The following is a 20,375-nucleotide window of genomic DNA, read 5'->3' as shown; positions in this document are numbered from 1 at the left end:
ATAATGAATACAAGTACATGTGTCATAGAGGAGGTGTGATTGGTTCAGGGGCACTGCACTCCAAGTCACTCTATGTTGACAGACAATTCCTCTAGTCAGCCATTCTGTGTCATTTGAGACCTCTGGCATGCTGTGTGCCCTTGTGGCTACAACGGTTGAATAATAGTGCACTTGAATGGAACTGCATGCAGAGGGCTTCGTCAGGACATTTTCACAGAGGCAATTATCTATAGGAGGAGACAGAAAGTTCTGACTTGAAGAAATGTATGTCACTGTAGTTTACAACTTGTCCTCATTGTTTATGGCTGATTATAGCGTTATGGAAATTACATTTGCATGAAATATCACAATTTTAATGTCTCACAGAATGGACAAACAAAATATAAATGAAATGTTTTGTGTGTGTCTATAGTACCCTTTGGGGTGAGTGTATATCCCCAAAAAGACTTCTAAATATTGGTATGTTGGAGATATTAAGCTAATTAAGAAGAAGCGTTATCGGTGTTAAATGAAATGGCCACACTTTTCGGGGAGACTGAACACATTAGCAAAAGTCTGTGAGTTTGTCAGTCTTAGGTCAAAACATGGATTGCCATTTCGAAGGAAAGGCTTGGCTGAACACAAAAACTATCATTATGAAAAGATTGTAATTTCCATTATTACTTTAAAGAGGAAAAACAACTGTTATGGATGTTACACCCTCCGTTATGGATGTTACAGAGTCTGAAATAGACATTCAAATCTTAAAGATTTCTTGATCAAAATCTATCATAACACATGTGTCATTTGGAATGTTCTTAAAATGTCAGCAGAAGGCATAGTACCTTATGATTGGATAACTCCTGGCAGCCTGAATATAACACAAGGCCAGGCACCACTTCTTTTTCTCTTTAAACATATACAGCTGTCCTCCAGTGTTAGTTATGAAGATGAGATGTTAATGAATGTTATTGAAAACCCCCCTGAAATATTGGAACAAAATATGCAAATGATACAATATACATGATGTGCCTATACTGCCGATCCACTTGTCTGTATATTTCTTTCTTTTTTTTTGGGGGGGGGGGGGGGGGGGGTGCTTCCATTTGGAAAATACAATCCAGGACTATTCACAGATTGTTGATAAACAATCTTCTCATCTTTCTCTCTAAAAAACAGCACTGCGTTGTATGTGAAATCAGAATATATTTTCCAAGAGAATCTTATCTAGAACACATCATTTTCAAGAAATCAACAATTGCTTCAGGACAAGTCTGAAGAATACTTATCAGAACAAGCACACAAAATGTGGTGAATTCACAAGCTTCTGAAGCTAAGATATGATACATCAATATCCATCACATCCACAACCGTTATGGATGTTAAGGATATCATTGCGCTGAAAAAGGATACTCATAATGAAATGTGAGAAACCAATTATAGACCATATAAAACCTTGTTGAAAGTTGGCTTTACAGATAAAGTTTCAAGATGATCCAATGTAAGGTGCATGTTTTACGAAAAACTTTCCTGGATGGATGTTACATTGCCTGTCCCAGTCACCCCACTATCTTTACAAGATAGTAGAACATGAAACAAAACTTTGGTCTGTATTGCTATTGCTTCATTAACATCTCATCTTCATAACTAACACTGGAGGACAGCTGTGAGTGGAAAAACCAGCTCTGCGAGCCCTTTCTGAAAAGCCTTTTTTGAGACTTGGTAGCCTACTCTGTAATGGTCCAAATGCATGCAATTTCCTACTTAAACTGGTCAAATAAATCTTGAACTCCAACATATAGAATAATTATCAACGTGGTTTAATTTGGAAATGACTAACTTTATTTGTACATGCTCAGGTTGACCTTCCCACGAATTCACCCTTATCTTATTTGTATTGCACAGTTGTGTATATTGAAGCACACCATGGTGGCATAGAATCTGCACTTCAAAGACAAGACTCAAAATAATATAACAAGAATTGACACTTCATACGACCTATTTCTCAGAGTCTTTCGTATTTGTCCATCTTACTTTTTCAAGACAATAAATATATATTTGACCTGATAAAAAGAGTCAAATAAAAAAGGATGAGGTCACAGTGAATTCTCAGAAGAAGATGGCTCCAGGCCAATCACATAAAGTAGATCATTTACAGGACATGACACACACCTTACGGTTGTTGAATTTTTTTGCCATTGGAGGTGAAAGGGTTTTTGAACAAGAAAGGATAACTTGAGAAAGATATGATCTTCCACAATACCAGCAAATAGCCTGAGCAAGGTCAAAACACATTTATATTTTGTAAGTGCACACAAAAATTATTTGTTTTTAAGCAATTTGTTCAGCCAGAAGTGATTATTTTGGGTTGTCAAATGTGTCATTCCTTGAATAGAAATTATATTATTGAGCTGACTATGTTAAAGACATGCTCCGGTACTTTGCCAACTAAGAAAGTATTATTTAAACCTCCTGCTTTGGGCTGGATGTGTCAATGTGTAGTTATACATGCATAATCTATGAGCAGAATTACTGTCTTACGAAATCCCTAGTTTAAAAGCGACTGTTTTCTTGAAGTTGTACAGCCTTTTCCCTACATTTCCCTCCACGTGGGCCAGCCCACTACCAATTCGAGTCTAGCCAATGAGCTGTAGCCCCTCGCATTTGAGTGACAGCTAGGAAGAGGCCTGCCCTGCAATCTCATTGGACAATGCTGGGCAGGCCTCTTCCTAGCTGTCAATCAAATGCCCAACGGCTCAGTGGACACAGGAGAGAGAGAGAGCGAGAGCGAGCGAGAGAGAGCAATGACTTGGTGCACATATCTGCACATATGTGGTGTGGTACATAATTTTCGGGGACCACTTTTGGCTCGTCAGTGCTACTTTCAGAACTACTGGCTAAAAAGTATACAAAAGTACCCGGAGAATCTCTTTAACAAAATGTGCCTTGAAGTATAAAGTTATGACATTCAGTCATATTTAACCTCAACCAGGTTACAACAACACAGGGTGTAACTAAGTATACCTCAAGATGTTGTTTACTCTGATCATTTTACGCAACACAAGGACCTCCAATTCTTGAAGGGCTGCACATATGCCAGATTTGTCTTGGCTCATTCAGTTGCAGTGAAGGCATAAATCCAGGCCCCCCTAAAATATAATGTAGTTGAAAAATATGTACAGTCATTCTCTGTACTTTTTGAATGATCTAATCTAATCAAATCATCAAGACCAGTAATGGCTTTCTGCATTCCAATGGCCTTTGATCTCAGTACAGTAAAGCCTTGAGATTACAGACCTGATTGTTTGCAGGTGTGTGCAGCTAGTTTGCAGGTCTAGATCAACACACAAAGTGTGATACACAGTCAAAACACATATTGCCCTTGCAAATATACATTCCAGTAAAAATAAATGTTAATTCTTACTCCCTTGTGTATTTCTTAAAGGTGGCTAAAGATTAGAATAGCAAGTTGAAAGCCACCTGCATTAACTTTGTCTAAGCATTTCTATCCTTTGGTCAGGTGGAGGAATACAATCACAGGAATACCTTTGATCTTTATCTCTTTACAAGCTGTGAAAAGAGAGCTAGAAGAGTTAAAGAGTACCAACATACCACCCTGCATTTCTCTTTGGTAAACTCCGGCAGAGCTGATAGATTCAAATGATAAGATATAATAAATACATTCATTGGCTGTTGTAATGTAGTGCACATACTGTATGGTGATAATAGAGCTCTCTCTGGCTCTCTTCTTGTATTTGTATTTGTATTTATTAAGGATCCCCATTAGCGCAGCTACTCTTCCTGGGGTCCTTCAACATTAAGGCAGTTAATGGTAGATAAGCTGCACTCCACGTTCATATTCCCTGTGTGTTGATATTGATGTTTCACTGACATTTTCAAAGTAAACTAACTACTGCAGGCAAACACAATAACCCCATTCTTCATTATTCTGTGCCAGCCTTATACATAAAAGAACAGGGGAAATGGCAACCACATTAAATTCTTACTTGCCTTTTTGAATCTATATTCTCAAAACATGTCCTTGGCAACAGTCCTTGTGAAAGTATTGCAAATAGCATTCGTAAAGAGACAGGTGGTCTACTGTCCCTTATTGACACATCATCTGCTTTTACATGCGGCATTGTTCCTCTCCTCCTTACAAATGTTATGTTTATCTCTGTTAATTATTTCCCTGATATGAGCGTTTTCATTTGACCCTTTCTGCCAACGGATTTCCAAATAACGGTATAGATGTGTCATTCTAGGCTTTTGATTTGTTTAGATGGTTTGATCAGGTTGTCTTTATTGTCTTCAATACATGTGATAAAATATATTGTCGCCAGGGTAGAGAAAGCCTAGCTACACTATAGAATATTTGAAGAGAATGCACCTCATCCCTCTCCCTCCAGTTCAGGTCCCCCCCCCCCCCCCCCCCCCATTCCATTTCTTCTACACGCAGCAGTATGTATTTTGAACGCTCGTGGCGCTGTACATCTTCTGAACCACCACACAGACAGGAGTGAGAGAGACATGGAGAGGTGGAGAACGGACTGTTTTCTTTGTTATTTTTAAACTCTTGCTATTCGCATCTATGACACGATTCACAGTGAGCCGTACAAGCAAAAACTCCCGATGCACTCGAAAACGGCAAGTAGGTTTTCACAGGTGAAGTATAGAGCACTTTTTTTCAGCTCATGGTTTGGGATTGCGGTAGCCGGAGATGATATGTGCCATCGCTTTGCTGTGTGTGTGCGCTAGTCAATTCTGAGATCGAGGGTTCTAGCTCTGCTGCGTCTTTTATCGATTTTGAAAAATTGTGGGGTGTTGGTTGTGAACATCTCTGAACATTCATTACCTAAGATACTTACATTTTAATAGGCAAATAGTGTTGCAAAGTTGTGTACTAGTCGGTCGGCTGCGGAAGGGCCTGGCGGTGTGTACGGAGTTTGTTTCTGCCTCCCCTCCCCCATCCGTTTATGCTGCTGTGCTGCTCATACTCAGAGGCCAAGACATGAATGCAATGAATGTGGGACTCACTTCAAAGCATTAGGGATGGCAGGGAATGGGTGTAGTAATACAGTTATAGTAGCGACAGATTACGATCTTTGGAAATGTACGTGCATATTACGAAGCTGAAGACAGCAACACAGTATTTGTGAATGTGCGCATGATAATGCTTGCATGATCTACGTGTTCACAGTTGAAATCATATCACAGCCTGTTCTTGTTAGATGTGATCTTGCTATTTTGGTAAATATGCTACTACGTAGGCTACGTTGTGGTTTAATAGAATTCCAGCATCAATATTGTTACTTTTTTTTGTTACAGTGTAACGTATTAGCTTTCTGCATGTTTGTTACGTTGTTGCTGGAAGGCTATGTTGCTAAGTTAATTGATTCCAGCAGTGTTGTTTTGGTATTGTACACAGTGAAAGTTGTGAATTCATTGTAGGCTTCGTTTTTCATTCTCACCTAAGCTTTCCCCCCTGATTTAAATTGAGCCGTTGAATTAAAGCAATAAAGAGGTAAACTTAGATTTAGTGTTTTGATATTGACATGACAAATTGCTTAACATTTTGTTGATAGTACAAATCATTATGAATAGTTGGCTGAAAACTAATTCCCAGTGGTCAAAGCAGTTGTCATTAGCAAACGTCCACACCTACTGTATATAAACATAGACATATATATGTTTTACCTTTTATTTATCCAGGTAAGTCAATTAAGATCAAATTCTTATTTACAATGACGACCTGTCACGGAGCAGACGCAGCACGTTTAACACACAAATAGGTTAAACAATATCATAGACACATCAGTCAAAAGTACACATAATGCCCAGCCAGTAAAACAGTCAGTAAGAGATTCAGTAATGGGCAGCATTTAAGAGGCAGGGGAAAACACATGCAGTTATCTGTTAAAATCTCAGACCGTTTGTTTTTAAAAGTACCAGTTGGCTCAAAAGAGCTTAGTTTCAGTGTTTAAAAACCCCATGGTCCAGTCTCAAGCAGCAGATAATTGAAAAGCATTTTCACCAAAGATACTGAGAGTCTTGGGGATTGGCAGGTTTATGTAATTGCTGGATCTCAGGTTGCTGTTGGTGGTGGGGAGCTGAGATAAAGGGGTGTCTTGCCGAGGAGGGATTTGTATATGAATGTGAGCCGGTGGGTTTGATGTCGTACATGTAGGGATGGCCAGTTAATGGATGACTATAAGTCACAATGATGGGTTTGGAATGGGGCACTAGTGACAAAGCTTATGGCAGAGTGGTAAAGTACGTCCAGTTTATTGAGGGTGGACTTTGGGGCCATACTGTAAATGACATCACCGTAATCCAGGATGGGGAGTGTTGTCATCTGGACCAGGGTGTGTTTAGCAGAGTGTGTGAATGTAGATTTGTTCGGGTAGAGAAAGCCTATTCTGGATTTGACCTTTGCTTGAAGGTTATTGATGTGTGTGTGGAATGATAGTGCCAGATACCCAGGTATTTATATGAGCTGACAAATTCTAGGTCAGTTGGTGTCTAGATAGATGAGGACATTCTAAAGATATTGAGAGTCTTGAAATGTAACATTTTAAGAGAAGTACTACTCCTGCTACTAGAATTGAGCGTAGCACACTTTTGTGTAGATTCATCATCTCCGTCAATGTGAAAAGGAGAGATTGGGAATAGTTAGTGTTTCATTGCACTGTGATGTGTAAAATGCCCTGTCTGTCCACTCCATAGTTCCCGGACGGCCACAGGGAGGGCCACTTCCTCCAGGACTCAGCAGGGACTGAACATATTTGACTCAAGGTCGTCCTCTGATATGATCAGTTGGAGTGCCTGCCTGGCTGCATTCACCATACACAGCAGCCATGGTCACAGTCATGGCAGATTGGGCTCTGCCTGCACCCCGCAGTTCCTCTTTTAACCTCCAGAATGCTCTGCCCTTGTCACGCTATTTCATGCTCAGGGTCGGCTCCTGTAGTACACTGCTCAGATTTGTGTCTGTCGTCAGTGGCCTCAAGTGGAGTTTCTGTTCTCTGTATCCTTTACATGACACATGTCAAACATGGAAAAATGTCTACGTTTATTTTCAATAGTGAAGAGGGGTCGATGTGCACATTGGTCTCTACTTACAGGGAAAAAAAAGAACTTGACAGTTTTATAGAATGGAAGGAAGAGTCACCTACTACTGTGTCCATAACCCTTTTCCTTTAAGTTATTTTCAGCCAACCATACCAAGTCGGAAATACATTCAATAGGATTGGCACGAAGCAGTTAGGCTATATCCAAAATAGTGTCCTTTATTTTCGCTATCTCTGTATTTCATAGACTAGATTTCATTCATACTAACATATAGCCTAGCCACAGTTCAGAAACCTAACAATAAAAATAGGTTCTTGACTCTTGTGATGTTAAGGTATCGCTGTGGGGAATCATTAGCGGAACGTGCTAATCTGTGTAAACATATGACACACAGATCACTTTTTTTCATGAGCTTCGATTTATTCAATGCACTTTGCTAAAGCTTTAGGGGATATAGAATTTTATTTCTTAGTAGTAAATATTTTTTTTACCTTTAAATGGGTGCTATCGATGTGAGCAATGAAATAATTTATGGCATCTCTGTTTTGGCAGGATTTATTTTTGAAATATTAGACTTTTAAGCTTAGACATGTATATGCAGTCTGTGATTTTATTTTCTCAGTATTGAATGCATTTAAAATTTGCCTCAAATGTTTGTTATATTTTACTAAGTTGTCAAAATGAGATAATAAACGTCTGAATCATTGCCTGTGAATACGTTTACATTTTGTGTGTTTTTAAAGCTTCCACTCATTATATATTTTTGTGTTTTTCTTACAGGAGAATTTCTTTCACAGTGTCATAAGTAGAGGTGTGGATCTGCTAGTTCTGCACTGTGGGCTGTACTGGGACGGGGTGTATGGACGCTGTGAACATGAGCGTGGGCAACAAGGTGGGGGGTTACCTGGTGGATCTGGGGGGCAGCTTCACTGAGGATGCCCCTAGACCCCCGGTCCCTGGGGAGGAGGGAGAGCTGGTGTCCAGCGATGGACGGCCCTACAGCCACGGCTTCTATTCCTTCAAGAGCGAGAGCCACAAGAACGAGGCCTCCACGGCCACGCCCAGACGACCTGACCTGGACCTGGGCTATGAGCCGGAGGGCAGCGCCTCCCCCACGCCGCCCTACCTTAAGTGGGCAGAGTCCCTGCACTCCCTCCTGGATGACCAGGATGGTATCCATCTGTTCAGGACGTTTCTCAAGCAGGAGGAATGCGCAGACATGTTGGACTTCTGGTTCGCCTGCAGTGGCTTCCGTAAGCTCGAGGCCAACGAGGGCCAGGGCGAGGAGAAGAAGCTGAAACTGGCGAAAGCCATTTATAAAAAGTACATCCTGGACAACAATGGAATAGTGTCGAGACAGATCAAACCGGCCACCAAGAGCTTCATCAAGGACTGTGTGATCAGGCTGCACATTGACCCAGCCATGTTTGACCAGGCTCAGACTGAGATTCAGACTATGATAGAGGAGAACACCTACCCACTGTTCCTCAAGTCTGACATCTATTTGGAATACACCAGGACTGGGGGGGAGAGCCCTAAACTCTACAGCGACCAGAGCTCTGTTTCTGGGGGTGGGAAGGTTTTACCAGGGTATTTGCCGACGCTGAACGAGGACGAGGAGTGGAGATGTGACCACGAGTTGGAGGAACAGCAGGAGAGCGATCCCACTCCCAGCAACCGGCTCACTCAGAAGCTGCTTCAGGAGACAGCTTCCCAGCGCGTCACCAGCACCAAGAGATTCCAGGACAGTCACGAGTACAGGTAAATCCTGTCCCAACACCGTCTCTCTCTCTCTCCTCCAGTCTCTATAACTATCTAGCTTCTCTGTGCAAGTGCTGAATTAGAAATAAACTTGTGTCCTCCCCCCTCTGTGCGAGTGCTGCCTGAAGTTGGAGATGAAAAGAGGCTCTGAGTTTAGCACAGCGGACAGCTTAAGATGAGAGGAATGCAGTGTAGGCAGAGGCCTTTAAGTACCTGTGACTGTGATGGCGAGGCAGTGGCAGGGGTCGGTGGGAGAGCATTTGCTGGCTGTTAGAAGGTGGAGGCAGACGCTCTTTGTGTTCCCCACGCAGGTGTTCTGTGAATGGCAGGCTTTTCTAGTGGAAGATAGATTCTCTCAAAGAAAAGCTCAACATGATTTCTCTTTTGACTGTGGAAAATGGAGAACTTTGGTTTAACTGTAGCAAAAAGTCAAAGGAAGTATTCCCTGTCTAAGGAAATGAACCTGGCACTAAAAAAGGAAGCACTCCCTTATTTCTCTTCTGGATGACTAAAATAGGATTGTAGAAGTACAGTCTTGTTTATCTGTCTTCCATTCTTTAATCAATAGTAATATGATGCTTATGTTATATTTTACAGAAATCTTTCAGTGTCAAAGCCTTGTGACATTCCATATGCGCAGAATGGGATTGTGAGATGTGACTGACTACAAAACTCAAATCCTCGTCCTGTTGGAACAGAAACAGCGCATCTGGGCTTTTTAGCCCACTGTGCAAAGGATTAGGCCTACAAATGTTCCTGCCAAAGTCTGTGAAATTAAATGTCAATATTTTTTAAAGACATATTCCCACATCTCTGAATTTGTTCCATATTTGTCACTAAGCAAAGCTGCTATCATCACCAGTTGTGAGATGAATATGTGGAGGGATTTTGCAGCGTTATATAGCCTTGCTCTGAAATATGTAAGAACACAGCATCTTTACTTTTCAGATGTGCTTAAGGACACTGTATTCACTGTTGGTATTGTCTGGTGCAGAGATTGAAGATTGCGGAATTCTATCCCTAGAAGTTGACCCACTTTTCTCACAACAGTCTTAGACAAACCTTGGCATGTGTAGAAGATGCAGTAGCTCTCTGTGCAGAGAATGAGTTAAAGATTTCTGGATGCAGGGCTGAAGGACTTGAAATCAGTGTTTTCAATTACCCAGACTAAAAAGTAAGATTTCCAAGTCTTTGTTTCAGTTTAGGACCAGTGTTGTGATTTTGGAAATAGGCCTACTCAGAAATAGCACATTGTTTAGGCTATTGGCCTATGCTAAGGAATATTGTTTTGTCTGAATTTAGTCTATTTGAACAGCGTTTTTAGTATAGTTACAGTGTAAAGGCCTATACGTTGGCTTTTCTCATTTCCAACTGGCCTATAAATGTGACAGAATGAAAGACTAGGATATTTTAAAACCACAAACACTCCCCACTCCACCCTACTTCTGATTGTGTATTCTATGGCCCCTGGATATGATTGGCTTTAATTAGTGAGAGCAGTGCATTTTTTAGGTTGTTTTCAAATGACTATTTCATTAGGTCTAGTATTTGGCGGAAATTACAAAAAGATTACCCTCCATTTTTAAATAGCCTTTTAGCATCACCCTTCGGGTTTTTGTGCAACTAAATTTTGCACCAGTCAGATGTCTCTTAATGTGCGAAGACATGGAATCCAGGGAATTAAAAGGGAGCAGCTCTGTTGTGAGAAAAACATATTATTTTCAGTTGTGTAGTAATGCACAAAAAATGTTGCAGGATATTTTTTTGTTCTCAGACAGCCAGTCACTGTTCTTGTAGAGACAAAGCTCTCTGAATATGTTTACATGCTATGATGAGCATGAATACAAATGTATATAAAACTGTTCATTCTAAAAGACTAATTTCAACCTGTCTGTCAACTCATTCAATTCACCCTTGACTCATTTTCCATGGGGAACCTTTCTCCTGGTGCCACTCCTCTCTCTAGGTCTCCCTCGGAAAGTAGCTTAGATTGTTTATCTCAATGACAATTTCTGGTTTAAACAGATTAGATATATAGCCTACATTTTTATATAACCCTATCATCTTCAGAGAAATTGTAGAGAAAATGTAATGAGTAACTAACCTGCTAGCAGGTCTGATTCCTTCACCTATGTTCCTGTGTATGAGCAGGGCTTTGATAAACCAATCAGTGGTGATCCAGGGGTGGCTGCACTCCGATGTAAAGGGGAGGGACAAAAAAACAGTCATTATTCTCTAGGCGCAAAGAAATGCTCAAATCGTTTGAACAACAAAAGGTCCTACGTCTAATGAGTTAGCATTGAGCTTCTCTCACTGTGCCCCATGGTGCATCAGGAGGACAGGTTATTTGAGTTTTTCAGGCCTAGGCTATTCAAAGGTATATGTATGATGTTTTGATGGGCTTTCTGAGAGGTATGAGTAACGTTTTGGCAAGTGCTGCTGTTGTACTCTGGTATTTCCTCATGTTCCTCGAAAGCCATCTAGCCTACATCAAAAGCTTACTCATTGGTCATAAGAAACGTGATGAAATGTGATCCATTTACAGCTGTGCACCCACACTGACAGACTGTAGCTAAACAGAGCAGAAAAATACAACAATAATGAAACCAGTGTTGGTTTGAAAGCATCTCTGTCCTCCGGCTCCCTCTCTTTGCTGTCTCTCTGTGATCCTGTTAACATTGACATCATGGCTGCTGCTTCAATCATTAGAAGATTCTAGATCATGGGCTTGAGTGCTGCCTGGGAATAATCATCAGAGGCTGCAGTAATCCGAGAGCTGCTTCCATCCGTGATCCATCCCTTTCCTCTTCTCTGGCTGAACCAGGCTGGGCTTAGAGGCTCATAAACAGATGCCTCACTACCAGTCAGTAGGATGGATGGCCATGGTTCCGGTTCCGGTAGGAGACTGACATTTTCCCTGTGGTGCCCTGAAGCGAGAACGCAGCCAGGTTTAGAATTGGAAGCCCTGGTTTCTAGGGGGAAGCAGGCTTCCAGGTCAAGGGGAAACCCTGGTAGAAAGGAGGCTTCCTGCTTGGCGCTCGCTCCCCTGCCGTGCAAACGCCTTAAAACAGACTGTGGCCTCCTGCAGCTGCTCCTTTCATTTGCATTTCCTCTCGGAACGCTCCCTCCTTTTAAATGAATCCCACTCATTTGAAACCTCAGCCATAGAACGTGGTCATTATCCACAACCACGTTGCACCTCAGCCACAAAATGTACATTTCTATGCATTGACGGCTCCGTATTTGTTGGACTTGTTTTTGTTTGATGAATGTATCATGAGGGATGCCATCATGGTGTGGGTTTTGTTCCTCAAAGCTGTTTTTAGAGCATCAGTAGCAAATAAGTGTTCTCATCAGAGCCTCTGTTTTGAGAGGTGAATCGATTTTTACTACTCAAAACAGTTTTTTTATTGAGAGGCTTTTTAGACTTCAATGGAAACTCACTTTTATTGCAAGATTGCAGACCATTTCAAATGAAGGACTTATCTGAGCCCTTTCCCTTGTTTTCTTAGTTCTTCACATTATGACATTTCATGTTTTGTTAGGTTTAGGCTAGTAAGCTGAAAGCAAATGTCATGCATGTTCGCCATGAGGCCCCGTGTAGCTCAGTTGGTAGAGCATGGCGTTTGCAACGCCAGGGTTGTGGGTTCGTTTCCCACGGGGGGCCAGTATAAAAAATTTATGTAAGTCGCTCTGGATAAGAGCGTCTGCTAAATGACTAAAATGTAAATGTAATTCAGTAGACTTCCCTTGAAGGACAAATTATGTAATGGCTTACAGCTCACAGTGCTTATGGACTGAAAATGCTAAAAGGCCATAAGCATAATTTCATGACTAGAGTGCTTTAGTATTAAACTGTATTCTCTTTTCCAGTGATAAAAGCTCATAGGACTTATGGTTGACGGACAGGGCAGGGCTCTCTCTGTTCAGCAAACATGACTGTACACATGTTTTCTAAGAAGATTAGACCTATATTTAATTCCATGTTATGTTGAATAGGAAGTGAGGCTTGTTTCTGTGTTTTTTGGGGGGTGGGGAATTTGCCTCCGGGATTGTCGAGGAATAGTCTGTCTTACTTTATTGCGCTTTGCCGAATAGTTGTAAGCAACCCTGATATGGTCCTGGTGAAATGTGAAGGCAGTACAACTAGCCTACATAGCTCCTGTCATTTATAGCCAATAACCACGTTTTCATCCATAGTTTTTATGCGAGTAAAGTCATACCATATAAAAACAAAATGTTGTGATGGAAACAGGAAGTTTCAGTACAATTTTATAAACACAGACATATCATTTGTTAATTTGACATGGTGGGATCTTTTTGTGTCGGTAAAATTTAATTATGTGAGAAATGGTGGTGGAAATGCCTTTATGCGCAACTATTGATATAATAGCCATCATATCGAAGTAAACTTGGAGTCACTCGATGACATTGTGTGTGGTCCTCCCATTACGACTCAGGAAACCATGCAGTTTATTAAGCTACAGATTAAATAAGTTCTGATGAACTTCACAGGGTGGTGATAGTGCACGGTATGAGCTTGATGCTCCTTTCCAATAACTGTTGAGGGTCTTATTCTGGTGACATGATGATCGATGCTTGACTGCCGTTTGACAAATACAAATATTCTCGCTCTTATCCGTAGTAATATCCTGTATTGTAGACTAGCCTACCCACAGAGCCTACCCGCTCTGTATCTGCCAGCTGTTGGCTAAAGCGCACGTGCCAAGACCAGTCTAGTCACATTTGCTATTTAATGCAACAGTTTTTGTGACAAAACTATCGGTAGAGTTGAAAATGCGATGGAAACACGTTGAACATTTGATTTTTATTCGGAACATGAAAAAGTACGTTTTGTGTGCACTACGTCATCATGCACTGATTTCTATCAACAACAATTCAGTTTGGTGGAAACACACTGCTGGTGGGAAAATGCGCATATGTTCTTTGTGAATTTTGGAATATTCGTATGAAAATCTGTCACCAATTGGATGGAAATCTAGTTTATATCTTCATTTGATTTGATAGATTGGCAGTCTAGTTATGACACAATAAATGCTATCCTCTGTCACGACTGTCATTGCTTTTCAATGAGAACCAATTGTAATTTGTCATTTCTAGACATTAGAATCTTTACTTATATCATGTAGAACTAAAATACATTCTTCAACTACTCTCCTTTCTTCTCTTAATCCAAACTGATTTACCACTTCACAATAGATTTTATTTTTCTTCATTTGGACAGAATATGGGCTGACTAATGATAACCAGTCAGAAGTAGCCTGGGTTTGATTTGGTCTCTAGTAAGACTGAGAGCTTCAGAGATCCCAGGGAGGGAGCACGTACTGAACACTTGAGGGATCTTCTTCAGTTTAAAGATGAACAGAACAGAGGCCTATCCAGATCTATAATTCATGTGAAGGGAGCAGTTTGAGGAACGTGTTGAGGGAGGTTGAGTCAATGATGGAGGATGTGGTGATGCGATGCCTCCAATAAGAATTAAGTGAGCATCTCCCCTACTGTACCTATCCATAGAAACCCTCTATGAAGGATATTCATTATGACAATGTGGGTGGTTTTGTGTGAAAGGCATGTATTACTACAGAGATACTACAGTAGTCTTATTTCAAATCAAATCACATTTTATTGGCCACATGCGCCAAATACAACAGGTGTAGACATTACCGTGAAATGCTTACTTACAGCCCTTAACCAACAATGCATTTATTTTTTAAATAAAAAAGTAAAATAAAACGACAACAACAAAAAAGAGCAGAAGTAAAATAAAATAACAGTAGGGAGGCTATATACAGGGGGGTACCGGTGCAGAGTCAATGTGCAGGGGCACCGGCTAGTTGAGGTAATATGTACATGTGGGTAGAGTTAAAGTGACTATGCATAAATAATTAACAGAGTAGCAGCAGCGTAAAAATATGGGGTGGGGGTGAGGGGGCAGTGCAAATAGTCCGGGTAGCCATGATTAGCTGTTCAGGAGTCTTATGGCTTGGGGGTAGAAGCTGTTGAGAAATCCTTTTGGACCTAGACTTGGCACTCCGGTACCGCTTGCCGTGCGGTAGCAGAGAGAACAGTCTATGACTAGGGTGGCTGGAGTCTTTGACAATTTTGAGGGCCTTCCTCTGACACCGCCTGGTATAGAGGTCCTGGATGGCAGGAAGCTTGGCCCCAGTGATGTACTGGGCCGTACGCACTACCCTCTGTAGTGCCTTGCGGTCGGAGGCCGAGCAGTTGCCATACCAGGCGGTGATGCAATCAGTCAGGATGCTTTCGATGGTGCAGCTGTATAACTTTTTGAGGATCTGAGGACCCAGGGGGAATAGGCTTTCTTTGTTTTATATTTAAATTACATTTACATTGTCACTCAATTCTTATCTGCTCTTATCCAGAATAACTGACAACATACTTCCCTTTTAATGTTATGATAATACAGTGCAATAACCTTCGTAAAATGTACTTTCATGTGTCTCATGTGGACCTGAATCTATTGTTTAATGGTGCTAATACACTCTGACATCATTGATTTTTGTTATATAATGTGCTATGTATTGTTAATGACTTTGCCTTAATGCTCTCTCTCTGAATGTTGTGGTTCTTTCAGACATGTGCCGTGGCGGGAGCCTGTCAACCCATACTACGTCAACACGGGCTATGCCATGGCCCCTGCCACCAGCGCCAACGACAGTGAGCAGCAGAGCATGTCCAGTGCCAGCGACGTAGACACACTCTCCCTGACCGACAGCAGTGTGTATGTACTGGCACAGCCTCCGCATCACCTCCCACTCACACACATGCACACATACAATCGAAGAATGAAGATTAACTTCCCTGTTCCTTGCCATTCAGCATAAGGACCTTCACAAACAATTTCATGAAATGTGAGTGTGTGGGTATAGAAAACAATAGTAAGTGTGTAATTTTCAATTTCATCCATTCCCAGTATATCTGAGCTCTACTGTGGTCGTATTCATTAGGGCACACAGTAGCAAAACGTTTTGCCACAGAAAACAGAAACAAGTTTCTCATTGGACAAGTTCAGGTAGTGCCTCTCTGTTTGAGAATGTTTTCTTCCGTTTGGTGCTGAATGAATAGGACCCTGGTCTGACTGTAGCGCCTCCTGCTGCACGCAGACTGGTGCCATTTCCCCCTGTCTGTCTCCTCACTGGAAGCAGCAACACATCTCTCTGCTCCTCTCCTCAGAGAACAGCCATATGTTCATTACCCACACAAATGAAAGCTCATAATGTCATTACTTATGCTAATTATAGAGCTATAAACTGGGAGGTATGACAGGGCCCAGGATGTCATTTGAAGACATTGACTTGTTTCCCTTTAAATCAAGTTTCCTGGAATTCTAAGGAAATGGTGGAGAATTGACGGTAAAAGAGCAGGTTATTGAAATAAATGGTAGTGATATTAGAAAATGAATGAGTTGTTCTCTCACTAGAGTGATGCGCAACATTGGACAAAGGTTTTCTTAATATTTGTTTAATCACATTTCAAGCTAAGTAGACAGGCTCTCATAATTGCGTAAAAGGAATCGGTACACAATGAATAAAAAGGAAATGTTATAGCCTACGTCTAATAAGACATGCCCACATTGCTTGACAATGGTTTGTTTCAAGATGGGTAAATGTATAAGCATTGCCTTTGGAGGATCCCATGTTGGACACAAGCTGTTATTTAGCACAACAATACTCTTTTTTTCTTCCGCATTAGCGGGAAGCAGCATGTTTCCTTAAGAGTAAGTGGAGCTAGGTTGTGTTGGCAGAGGGAAGCCAGAGAAAGAGAAGAAAGGAACTGTGCTGTAAGTTCAGAGATGGCACTGGGGGACGCATGTTAAAGAAACATCAAAGGCTGCTCAGCAGGACCAAAAGATGTGTCTGAAGCAGGATAGATTAGAGGCCGTTATCAGCTGTTTGTTCCACAGCTCCTGACACAGATGAATCAAACCCAGCGGGACCACTGCGACTTGGGATTAAACAATTCATAATGTTGGTATCAGTGACCGCGCCGCTCTCTAGTTGTTCACTGCTGTGTAGGGCTACAGCGGAAACCTCAGGGTATAGATACTCTGGTATTTACCGAAACCTAAGTCCAGAATTCTCAATCCGCTCAATTTACCACAAACTCCCAAAATGTTGTTGTTCTCTTAGGTTGATTCTGCTACCGTTAGAAATGTAAATGCAGCTTCAAAGTAACCCATGAGTTGTTTAGTTTTGAATGTGCTTGTAAAATGTTCCTTGTTTTTGTTCCAGAGATGGGGTTCCACCATACAAATACCGCAAACAGCATCGACGAGAGATGCACGAAAGTGCCAAAGCAAATGGGCGAGTGCCACTACCTCATATTCCTGTAAGTTAACCTTGGTGTAGCTACACACACACACCTACACAAACAAGCGCGCACACACACCCCTGCACATACACATACCTGTAATAACCCCACTCGCTCATCAAAGACGGGTTACAAGGCTGTAATCTGGTATTATAGAAACCTTTCTCAAATGTTCCCATCTCTCCACCTTCCTGCATTTTTAAGATGCCTGACTCCATCTCTCTCTGGGCCTGTGTAGGGTGTGTGAATAGCTCATGGAGAGGCGTGTGCTGTCTAAACTGTGCATGGTGCTCTCCTCAGCTGTCTGTGTTGAAGCCCATCTGACAGCAGTGTTTCTCCTCTGTGGCAGTCCCGCCTCCCTGCATGCCTCTGCAGCGCCCTACAGGAGAACTCCCATCCTAATTGGGCCGCTGAGTCAAGAGTCCTGTTTAACAAGACTCTCTCCCTCACATTGGGATGCATGTACAGTGCCTTCGGAAAGTATTCAGACACCTTAACTTTTTCCACATTTTGTTACGTTAGACTTTTTCTAAAATGGATAAAACAAAAATGTTTCCTCATCAAGCTACACACAATACCCCATAATGACAAAGCGAAAACATATATATATATTTGTTCATATGTATTAAAAATCAAAAACGCCTTATTTAAGTAAGTATTCAGACCCTTTGCTATGAGACTCGAAATTTAGCTCAGGTGCATTCTGTTTCCATTGATCATCCTTGAGATGTTTCTACAACGTGATTGTAGCCCACCTGTGGTAAATTCAATTAATTGGACATGATTTGGAAAGCACACACCTGTCTATATAAGGTCCCACAGTTGACAGTGCATGTCAGAGCAGAAACCAAGCCATGAGGTCGAAGGAATTGTCCGGGGAAGGGTACCAAAAAATTTCTGCAGCATTGAAGGTCCCCAAGAACACAGTGGCCTCCATCATTCTTAAATGGAAGAAGTTTGGAACCACCAACACTCTTCCTAGAGCTGGCCGCCCCCGGCCAAACTGAGCAATCGGGGGAGAAGAGCCTTGGTCAGGGAGGTGACCAAGAACCCGATGGTCACTCTGACAGAGCTCCAGAGTTCCTCTGTGGAGATAGGAGAATCTTCCAGAAGGACAACCATCTCTGCAGCACTCCACCAATCAGGCCTTTATGGTAGAGTGGCCAGACGGAAGCCACTCCTCAGTAAAAGGCACATTGACAGCCCACTTGGAGTTTGCCAAAAGGCACCTAAAGGACTCTGACACAAGATTCTCTGGTCTGATGAAACCAAGATTGAACTCTTTGGCCTGAATGGCAATCGTCACCTCGTCTGGAGGAAACATCTGGAGGAAACCGGCAGGGACTGGGAGACTAGTCAGGATCGAAGGAAAGATGAACAGAGCAAAGTACAGAGAAATCCTTGATGAAAACCTGCTCGAGAGAGCTCAGGACCTCAGACTGGGGCGAAGGTTCGCCTTCCAACAGGACAACAACCCTAAGCACACAGCCAAGACAACGCAGGAGTGGCTTCGGGACAAGTCTCTTGAACCCGATCGAACATCTCTGGAGAGACCTGAAAATAGCTGTGCAGTGACACTCCTCATCCAACCTGACAGAGCTTGAGAGGATCTGGAGAGAAGAATGGGAGAAACTCCACAAATACAGGGGTGCCACGCTTGTAGCGTCATACCCAAGAAGACACAAGGCTGTAATCGCTACCAAAGGTGCTTCAACAAAGTACTGAGTAAAGGGTCTGAATACTTATGTAAATGTGATATTTCAGTTGTTTTTTTGTATACACTACCGGTGAAAAGTTTTAGAAAAGGTTTTTCTTTATTTTTACTATTTTCTACATTGTAGAATAATAGTGAAGAAATCAAAACTATGAAACAACACATATGGAACCATGTAGTAACCAAAAAAGTGTTAAACAAATCAAAATATATGTTATATTTGAGATTCTTCAAATAGCCACCCTTTGCCTTGATGACAGCTTTGCACACTCTTGGCATTCTCTCAACCAGCTTCATGAGGTAGTCACCTGGAATGCATTTCAATTAACAGGTGTGCCTTCTTAAAAGTTAATTTGTGGAATTTCTTTCCTTCTTAATGCGTTTGAGCCAATCAGTTGTGATGTGACAAGGTAGGGGGGTATACAGAAGATAACACTATTTGGTAAAAGACCAAGTCCATATTATGGCAAGAACAGCTCAAATAAGCGAAGAAAAAATCATTACTTTAAGACATGAAGGTCAGTCAATCCGGAAAATGTCAAGAACTTTGAACGTTTCTTCAAGTGCTGTCGCAGAAACCATCAAGTGCTATGATGAAACTGGCTCTGATGAGGACCGCCAAAGGAATCGAAGACCCAGAGTTACCTCTGCTGCAGAGGATACGTTCATTAGAGTTACCAGCCTCAGAAATTGAAGCCCAAATAAATGCTTCACAGAGTTCAAGTAACAGACACATCTCAACATCAACTTTGCAGAGGAGACTGTGTGAATCAGGCCTTCATGGTCGAATTGCTGCAAAGAAACCACTACTAAAGGACACCAATAAGAAGAAGAGACTTGCGTGGGCCATGAAAAACGAGCAATGGACATTAGACCGGTGGAAATTTGTCCTTTGGTCTGGAGTCCAAATTTGAGATTTTTGGCTCCAACTGCCGTGTCTTTGTGAGACGCGGTGTGGGTGAACGGATGATCTCCGCATGTGTATTTCCCACCGTAAAGCATGGAGGAGGTGTTATGGTGTGGGGGTGCTTTGCTGGTGTCACTGTCTGTGATTTATTTAGAATTCAAGGCACGCTTAACCAGCTTGGCAACCACAGCATTCTGCAGCGATACGCCATCCTATCTGGTTTGGGCTTAGTGGGACTGTCATTTGTTTTTCAACAGGACAATGACCCAACACACCTCCAGGCTGTGTAAGGGCTATTTTACCAAGAAGGAGAGTGATGGAGTGCTGCATCAGATGACCTAGCCTCCACAATCCCCCGACCTCAACTCAATTGAGATGGTTTGAGAGGAGTCGAACCACGGAGTGAAGGAAAAGCAGCCAACAAGTGCTCAGCATATGTGGGAACTCCTTCAATACTGTTGGAAAAGCATTCCAGGTGAAGCTGGTTGAGAGAATGCCAAGCGTGTGCAAAGGGTGGCTATTTGAAGAATCTCAAATATAAAATATATTTTGATTGTTTAACACTATTTTGGTTACTACATGATTCCATAT

At 41.9% G+C, this 20,375-nt stretch overlaps 1 protein-coding gene across 3 annotated transcripts in view; it reads left to right on the top strand.

Moving 5' to 3' along the window:
- Positions 1-2,260: 2,260 nt before the first annotated feature.
- LOC311104307 (axin-1-like) overlaps positions 2,261-20,375 on the top strand; it is a 28,655-nt gene continuing 10,540 nt past the window's right edge. The window contains exons 1-4 of one of the 3 annotated variants that reach the window (XM_084146120.1): positions 2,261-2,283; positions 7,831-8,811; positions 15,428-15,574; positions 17,085-17,181. In XM_084146120.1, the coding sequence (XP_084002246.1) occupies positions 7,910-8,811; positions 15,428-15,574; positions 17,085-17,181 (1,146 nt within the window). In that variant the 5' untranslated portion in view covers positions 2,261-2,283; positions 7,831-7,909. Of the gene's footprint in view, positions 2,284-4,486; positions 4,645-7,830; positions 8,812-15,427; positions 15,575-17,084; positions 17,182-20,375 lie in introns of those variants that run through there. The other 2 variants (XM_084146118.1, XM_084146119.1) reach the window with 2 other exon arrangements.

The sequence above is a fragment of the Coregonus lavaretus genome, assembly GCF_964263955.1.
Source record: "Coregonus lavaretus genome assembly, chromosome: 28".
Classification (NCBI taxonomy): Eukaryota; Metazoa; Chordata; class Actinopteri; order Salmoniformes; family Salmonidae; genus Coregonus; species Coregonus lavaretus.
The sequence above is the reverse complement of the archived record's forward strand: the minus strand, read 5'-3'. Positions and strand labels throughout refer to the sequence as shown.